We start from the raw sequence: 8,981 nt of genomic DNA, 5'->3' as shown, positions 1-8,981 counted from the left end.
TTATTCCTAAATGGAGCAACCTGTATATCAATAGTTGCCCTCTTAATTGAGTCAGCAGTCAATCTATTCATGCAATAGCATAGCCCAAACTTGACATCCAGGTTGGCGGACTTCATCTCAATATATCTAAATTAAGGTTAAAGAAATTTGCAATGGTGGAGCTGAAACTCCTATTTCTCATCAATGATATCACAGATCTCTCTATAATTAACATCTTTTCCTCCTAAGGTATGGGATATTAATTCATTAGTCACATCAATTGCTTTTTAAAGAAAACTAGAGCTTGTATTTTATCTGGATTCATCATCCTAAACTTGAACTAATAGTTATGTGGTTGTTATTGCATCTGTAACACTAGCCCAAAACCTTTTATTTAAAATAATTTTCCTTACTTTTTTCTCCGTTTTCTTTAGTCATGTATGGTTAAGGTATTGAGTGAAAGTGAACATTGTCTCTAATAGTTGTTGAGCTTCCAATATATTATGTAGAGTTAAAAAGTGCATAGCAAATTTTGTTGTAGCAGTGCATGAGTTTTTTCTTAAAGAACTTCCTCATTAGATACCCAAGAATAGTTGTGAATGAATTTACTAATATTCTTTGATTTGGTTGGGACATTTCTGTGCTGGGGTAAGTCACCAATATAATGCTCTCTAATTTTTTTTTCTCTCTCTTTTAATCAGTCCAAAAATATACTATGCATCATTCACTTAATCAAATGCCACTGCTTATTTCAAAAACAAATTGTTATATGGATTATTTTTCAGAATGTTAATCAAAATGATATTTTTAACGTCTGATGACCAATTAGACATGATTGTAACTTTAGTCTGACTTTGTCCTTGATCTCTTTTATGTTTTTTCTGTCTTAAGGAGAATCTGTCGTTCATCTTCATGAATCCCTTTCCATGACTAATTAGCTTTCTCTTGAGATATTTTGAACCAAACATAGACTTCTGTTTTTATAGGTTGATGTAGAGAGCTAGTGTGAAAAATAGTTTGCATATTTACTTTAAGAGTTGTTTTATCATAAGTATTTAAAATTGCTAGAATTATAAATGCAATGTAACATAAACTTAGTGATTTTGAATTTTATGAGATTATTTTGTTTGGTTGGAACTAATTAAAAGTAAATTTAAAAAAATAAATAAATAAATTAGGGCTCTCTAGCATGAGAGGACAGAGGTTGATTCGAATGGGGGAGGTCACGATATGGGGATTCTTGGCTTAAGGATGTAAGAGGGAGGTCTTTGGTCATAATTGGAACGCATGAGGGCCTTTCATAAGCGTCCAAATCTAGCAATCATAACGAATGTGAGTGGCAAGCAGCCGACCAATGAATGCGAGGGCTAGTGAATGTGAGGGCTAGTGAGGGCAAGGGATGCCTTTTGAGATTGAGACGAGGAGATAAGCATGAGTACGAGCGAAATGGAGCATTTCATGATGCAAAGTAGGTGCTTTTCGCAAGCACAATGCCTTTTACATGATATATTCCGTATTTGTCTGATTTGAGCTAATTCATGAGGTAAACACCTAAAATTTGATAGCCTTGCATTCGAAATACGATGCATTCGAAAAACTATTCCAACCAAATAGTTCGTTAGGGTTTAGCTCCTCTTGACTGCACTGATGTTTCATTGACTGTTTTTCAGAAATGAGTTTTTGCTTGATTTTTGAAAATTCAACCAAAAATTCATCTTCGTATGTTTTAGCTGATGCTATTCTGAAATATTAGTTGAAAGAATTATGGCAGAATAGCATATCTTCTATGATTATCTATGTACACTTTGTATAAATGGTTCCTTTTCAGTGCTCATTGACAATTAATTGGCTTTATTTATTTTTCTTCCTTTTCTTGTGGTCTCAGTCCACAGCTTTTATTTTTTCTGGAAAATGAATTAAGCAAGAACTTGGTTCAACAATTTCAGGTATGCGATGTTGTGATGTTGGACAATGATGAGAGTCTAATGCACAAATCCTGCCAGCTTTTGAAGCATGTTAGAATTTATCATATGTTGTTGTGAGAGGGAAAAAAAATGGAAATGATTGTTTTACATGCTCAATTTGGTTGGTTTAGTTTACAAAAAATGAATTATAGAAATATCTTTAAGCATAAGTTTTCTCTTTTGAGATTAGGTGAAAGGGAAATGCATCTTAACTTAAATTCCTGATGTTTTACTGAATTTATTTGCTGATAATTTTATAGTGAAAGAAAAAAAAAATTCCTTCTAACTCTTCTAGTTGTCACATTGAAAAATACTTTTGGTTCTTCATTGAAGCCATATTTTTCATTTTCATAAACTTGCTAGAAATTCTTGCTACATCAAATTGCTTAATGTAACTCTTTTCTTCAGGTTGATGCTCCTTTGATTCGTTTTATAAGAGGAAAATGGTAATGCAACGAACTCTGCTGTTTTATCTCCAATGTTCAACCTGAAAACTTCAAATTTCAAACTTAAATGAGTTTTCTATATTGCATCCTTTATCACCAACTTCGGGTATGGCATTTACTGTGTACATGCACCATGGGAAAGTCAACTGCCGTCACATTTCCTCTTACGATCCTGCATGCACAAAGTTTTGGCAAACAAGACCTAGAGTGTTTTTCGAGAAGTCACATTCAATGGTTAATATTTTCTTCTGCCTACAGGGGATTAACACAAAAACAAATCGAGGGAGAGACGGGTGTGAAAATTATATTTCCATCAGCTAAAGGCGACAATTCTATTGGTAAGATGCAAAGCACTCCATTTATTCCGCAATGAGAAGTGTTTAAGTTTTTTTCTCTTTAGTCAAGGGCACAGTGAACTATTTTTTTTTCATTTTCTTCATTCAAATTTTGCTGTTTATTAAGCAAATTTAGTGTGCCTAATAAATGCAGATGTTTCTTCTCTTATTATTTTCTCCGCCCTCCTGCCACTATCATGATTACTTAAATGACTTTAAATGACCAAAATCTTATGCTATTGCTAAAACTAGAAAATCATCATCATAGCCGTGAAATTATATGTTGGAAGGAGTAGAATAGTATCCTGTAGTTACAGTTTTCGAGTAAATTCTAGAAAGTTTTGTCGGTCGAACATGATTGCTGAAAGAAACACCATCTGCCTGCGACTTACTGAGCACCGTATTTACTTATTTTTGTTATATTATCCTTTTTTGTATTTAGTTTTTCATAGTAATTGATAGCTGCCCTGATGGATTTGATGGCATTTCATCGAATCTGTTTGGTGTTTTTTTTCTTTGTCAAGCTGTTACCTTTATGTCTCTACTATTTCATTATTAGATTGCTTTAGTATTTTTTTTCATAGTTCTTTTTCACAGTTATTGAAGGTTCATCCGTAGAAAATGTCAATAAAGCATCTGAAAAAATCACAAACGTACTAGAACAGGTTAGCTGTCCTCCTAATTTTATGTTTGAATGATAAAGCTGTTATAATTCATTTAAATTAAAAAAAAGTGGTGGTAATCATGCATGTTGCATTTTAATGCTTCTGCTTTCCATAACCTAATGATTTGAATTAATTTGTTAAGCTCAGTTGTTGAGCCCATATTATGATCTCGAATTTGGATTGTATATCGAATTTGGATTGTATATATCTGCTGTTCTCTACGTCACTTTATGATTTCAGTAAGCTTACCCTTCTGTGAGTTTGAAATTTTCAAACTTTTCTTCCTATTAGTTTATTATTATTATTTTTTGTTGTGTTTGTTTTGGAATGATTAATCTTATGCAATAAGTTAGTAGTTCTACAGATTACATTCTGGGGTGGATGCCTCTAAAGCTCAACTTTCCATTCTTTAAGTTTAGATAGTCTCAATTTTCAGTATAAAGCTTGTGCTTATGATAATATTGCCTTTGTAAACTGACTGGACTTCAGTGGTATTTTCGAACTAGCACTGCAATGCTGAGTAATCTTAATTCGTGACTACTGCTGAACTTATCAAAAAACTGCCCTCTTAATGTTCCCAATGCCAACTACTACTCACATTTGGGGGCCATAGCTTTGTTTCCATCTTGCAAAACAGTCCCCAAGGAAATTATGGTTGGAGATTTTTTGGTAAGTCATGAATGTTTTATCCAAGAAGTGCAAAATTAGAGCTATTAGTAACTTGTTCATGTATAGTGGCCAATATTTGGTTGCCTCTAAGTATGTTAAAACATGTTCTATGTACAAGAAACCAAATGGGTCCTGTTATTAAATTATCCCATTCAGTAGGTAAAATGCAATATTAATTATGTTCAGTTAACTAAGCCATTCCATTAATTCTTCTGACTGTGGCGCTGTTAAAATATCATGCCTTTGTAGGGGTATGCATGTGGCAATTGCTTGTTGTTTGTGGCATATTTCCTTAAATTTTATCTCAATTTACTGCTATATTTTTTGTTTTGTTTATTTTTTCATCTATCCTTATCACTTATCTCAACATTCAGGCGGTGAAAAGCCCAAATCTGGATTACTCCCATTTCATCTCTCTTCCGCTTGGTATACACCCAGAACTGGTAGAGAAGCTACAGAACTTTCAGAAATCTGTACTGAATGAAGTTAACATGATCCCTGGTGACATGGACGGTAGTTCAGGTGATGATTCTTCTGATGAAAAAGACGATGTTTCCAAACTTCTGGATGCCTCAAATACCACTTCTAAGCTTGAAGTTGAAAACAATAATGAAAATGTGGAATTAGATATGAATGCCAAGGGCACAAAGTTGTTAAAAGCATCTACCTTATCAGATGCTGCATCAATTATGGTCTACTTTAATCAACTATTTTGCATTTCACTAGGGTTTCTCACTTCCAATTCCATCCACGCGGTCTCTGGCAATCTTGTCTTGATCTAACTTCTTAGAGAAGCAACAATTCTTAATTTAATCAGGTTTTGTTGCTACAAAGCACCGCATCCAATCACTCAAACAGAAAATGTAAACTTTGGGTTTCTCACTTCCAATTCCATCCACGCGGTCTCTGGCAATCTTGTCTTGATCTAACTTCTTAGAGAAGCAACAATTCTTAATTTAATCAGGTTTTGTTGCTACAAAGCACCGCATCCAATCACATACGCATGGGTTTCCACTCAAACAGAAAATGTAAACTTCCCTGGTAAAACTAAATATTTCTTCATTTCTCACAGCCATGTCCTTGTGTGTGTTAGCTATGCTGACATTTGCATCTATTTAGTATCTTTTTGCTAAATTCTATATCGCTCAACTTGCTTTAGCAGACTTCTTCATTATAAATTGTCCAGCAATTGTCTTTTACAATTAAAGAATATTCCAATTGTCCTGCCAAAGAGTATTCCTTTTAGGAATGATTTAATTTATCCTCTTCATTTAAAGATTGTATTTGTATTATTAATGTTGGCTTTCTTCTAAAATATTTTATGCCTTTTTTTTGGTTTTTTTTTTTTTTTGTTTGAGTAGAAACTGATCCTATTATATACAGCAATGGGTATTGACAGGTCCATATTTCCTAAACCTCAAACTCTTCACTTGACTGTGCTTATGTTGAAGCTTTGGAATAAGGATCGTGTTACTACAGCTGCTAAGATTCTAAAGGTATTCTCTCTCTCTCTCTCTCCCTCTCTTTTTTTTAGTTGAAGAAATGTTTAATTATAGGTGAATTTTCCATTTTTTTTTAAAACTATCCTTTACTCTAAGCAGGAAATTTCTTTGAAAGTAATGGACGCTTTAGAAAATCGACCTGTTTCTGTAAGGCTAAGTGGATTGGTATGCTTCTCTGTTTCCACTAAGTTGCAGCTTTTTCAAGATGTTCAACTGCTCCAGTTTATGACTATAGATTGCTTTCTTCAATGATGTTATTTATTTGTGCTACTTTTTAGATTATGATGCTTTTGAGCTTATTTCCTTGAGAGTATTTACTTTCCTTGATAGATAGTTTTTAATCTTTATTTGTCATCTATATTACACTAATAGCTTTTTTTTTAACAATTAAAAACTGCCATTTGTAGTTTCTTGGTCTTTTAATTAATTGGGTTTTGCTAGTTAAGAAAATCAATAGAAGTTTCGTAGAATTTTATTCATTTTTTTATGAACCTTTTGTGGGTTTTGACTGTGCTCATAAGCTTAGGTGATACCTTCTTTGGCACTTTTGGAGTTTAAAAAAAGGATCCATAGCAACATGGGATTTTTTAACGGGAACTTATCTAATTATCCCAAGGATTTTTTACTGAGAGAAGGTGAGCTATCCAGGCTCAAATATATTGATTAAGATTTACTTTGAACGTAAACCTTCATGCTTAATTAGATCTTAGGTGCAATGCCTAGGATCAGCTTTTTTTTTTCTTTTGAGGATATTGTTATTGCTCTAAATCGGTGTTTGAGCTTTGAGTTTGTGATGTAGGATATGGTTTTTTATTAGTTATTTCTTTCAAGATTCTATGATTTGATCATCCTGTTTGATTTGAACCTAGTTCAGTCTTTGGGATCCCTTTTGGAATTAAATTTATTATTGAATATGTTCTCTTTTTCTTTATTTTTTAGTCATAGTTTTGTAATTAGGAGTGCATAAGATATTAAGATATGCCAGCCTATTAAATAGCCTATATTATATATATATATATATATACACACACATACATTTACATATATGTATACATGCATTCACATATGTATGCAGACTTACATATATGTATGTATACACACACAAACACACACACATATCATTGTTTTTAAAAACGCGCTTCATGAGTATAGCGAAGCGAAGTGCTTGACGCCACTTCGCTTCACTGAGGCGTGCTTCAAAGCGCTGAAGTTAATCTGCAGGTTTTTTTTGCAATTTTGAAGTTTTTAATTATTGTAACAAACAATTAAAAATTGTTCGAAATTTTAAATTTTAAGTTTACCCTCAATATTTGCCTTCAAGTCATGTAATGTACCATATTTTTTTTTCCATACTATATCAACTTTTATGTCATATTTTATATTTTATAATTTTTAATGAATGTATTTATATATTAATAGTTTTGTATAACCTATTAGCGTTTTGGTTATTAAAAGCTTCACCTCGCTTTACGCATTGCATTTTGAAGCAAAAATAAAGCCTTTTACTTCGCAGTGCATTTTAATAACACACACACACACACAAATACAAATATGTATATATATATATATATATACTTACATACATGTACATATACACATGGAACTGACTGGCCCTAATTAGACTGAATTGATGCTAGCCAGTTTGTGATATTATGTCGGTGAGGCGGAGATTGGGTGACACACGAAACTAGCTAGCTTGTGGGATAAAAAAAAAAGAGTTGAGCAAAATAGGTAGATAGAGTGGGTAATGAAGAAGGCGAATAGGGTGATATTTTAGTGCGAGGGCCATGAGGTCATGCTAGTTGGGCAGACATGAGAGAATTCACATAACTATGCCTTGAGAAGTTTGATTGGCTTGCAATGCTCAGAACCGAGCGCTGAATTTGACTCAAATGTTCGAGCAGTTCTAGGGGCGTAACACTAGCGACAATGGGAAAATCGAACAAATCAAAGGGAGACAAAATGCAGAACTGAAAAATGAATTGCACAAATGGTTCAAGCGGGTGCGAGGGAGAAGCACATGGATGGCGTGCGGGTCTCATGCGATAGTTAAAGCGCAAGCTAAGGTGGTGATTGCGAGCAAGATGTTGTGTCAGTTCAGCCAATCGCAGGTAGGTGCGTCAATGAGTGGGATCGAGCAAACAATGCATGAGCGAGGGAGACAGCTTTCTGCAGGTTTGATCACGAAAATGTCAATCGAGCTAGGTAACTTTCTATTTAGATTTTCTTATGCATAAATTTTTAATTCTACCTAAACCGAGTTTAATTTTGAAGAAATATTCAAGGAGAGTTTTGTTAGGTGAAATCTTATATTATATTTTTGAATTATAAAACTACTTTAAGTTATGTAATTAAATTATTTACAAATTATGAATAAAAATTTGTGAGAATTTGCAAAATGTTTCATAAAAAAATATCATTATCGATTTGCAATCAATTATATTAATATAGATAACTTATAATTTTAATTCCTCATAAGTATTCAATATAAAACTGGTCTGTCGGCCGTTTTAACTTCGTTGGTCAAATCCTTCTCATTAAATAAAAAACAAAAAATAACCAAGGGTTGCTTCAAAAAGTAACATTTTAATTTTAAAATAGGTGAGACCAAATGGGTCTCACATTTTAAATAGTTTAGATGATTGAATACAATACTACAAGTAATACACTTATCCTGAAGAATAAATATATCACTTGTAATAGGAATTCAATCACTTAAACTAAAGAATTTGTGACATCCGTTTGGTCCGCGAAATATTTTATAAAAATGCCAACAAGTTCCCTTACCTAACATAAAAAAATTAGATAGAGTTTATTTTATCTGGGTTCCAGGTTTCCTATAGAGGCAAACCCCTATAGTTAATTACATCTTAAATGATCGAAATCACTTAAGATAACTCTCGATTAAGATCAGGTGATTTTGCCTTCAAGATTTCAAAGTTTAGGTTTTCACGATTGGACATGGGAAAATCAAATGGGAATGGTTCAAAATAGGAACAATTATTTTAGGAATTCAAAGGAATGAATAATAGGAGACATTACAGATCCAAGAGAGACCCCGGGGATGTCCCAACTATCATAATGTTTAGCTTTATGTCTTTGAAGTGATGTTTATTTGATATTTCAATCCTGTAAATTATTCAGGATTCAGGACTTACGTTTACACAATATCAGATTGTGCAAATAGCAAAAAAATAGGAGGATTTACACCGTACCGCACGGTAACATCGGAATCCTAACGTGTTAGGACTTATAATTACACAACAAGGTTGTGCAAAAGCCTAAAGGGTGATCCTATGGGTTGTTATTTAAACTAAAAAAAATGTATAGTGTTAGTGAAATTGTTTTGCTGTTGCAGATCAACCTTGAAGTTGTTCCTCGCCGTGCTGCCCACGATGTTCGCTCCAAACTCCTCGTAATA

The 8,981-nt window shown here is 33.2% G+C and overlaps 1 protein-coding gene across 2 annotated transcripts in view; it reads left to right on the top strand.

The window, feature by feature from the left end:
- LOC110023619 (activating signal cointegrator 1 complex subunit 1-like) overlaps positions 1-8,981 on the top strand; it is a 41,093-nt gene that overhangs the window by 18,987 nt on the left and 13,125 nt on the right. Inside the window, exons 1-7 of one of the 2 annotated variants that reach the window (XM_020723107.1) lie at positions 1,828-1,994; positions 2,352-2,389; positions 2,648-2,727; positions 3,322-3,389; positions 4,433-4,580; positions 5,442-5,554; positions 5,660-5,725. In XM_020723107.1, the coding sequence (XP_020578766.1) occupies positions 1,941-1,994; positions 2,352-2,389; positions 2,648-2,727; positions 3,322-3,389; positions 4,433-4,580; positions 5,442-5,554; positions 5,660-5,725 (567 nt within the window). In that variant the 5' untranslated portion in view covers positions 1,828-1,940. Of the gene's footprint in view, positions 1-1,827; positions 1,995-2,351; positions 2,390-2,647; positions 2,728-3,321; positions 3,390-4,432; positions 4,581-5,441; positions 5,555-5,659; positions 5,726-8,981 lie in introns of those variants that run through there. The other variant, XM_020723108.1, reaches the window with a different exon arrangement.

Source organism: Phalaenopsis equestris, unplaced genomic scaffold (genome assembly GCF_001263595.1).
Source record: "Phalaenopsis equestris unplaced genomic scaffold, ASM126359v1 Scaffold000225, whole genome shotgun sequence".
Classification (NCBI taxonomy): Eukaryota; Viridiplantae; Streptophyta; class Magnoliopsida; order Asparagales; family Orchidaceae; genus Phalaenopsis; species Phalaenopsis equestris.
Note: the sequence above shows the minus strand (reverse complement) of the source record. Positions and strands in the feature narration are given on the sequence as shown.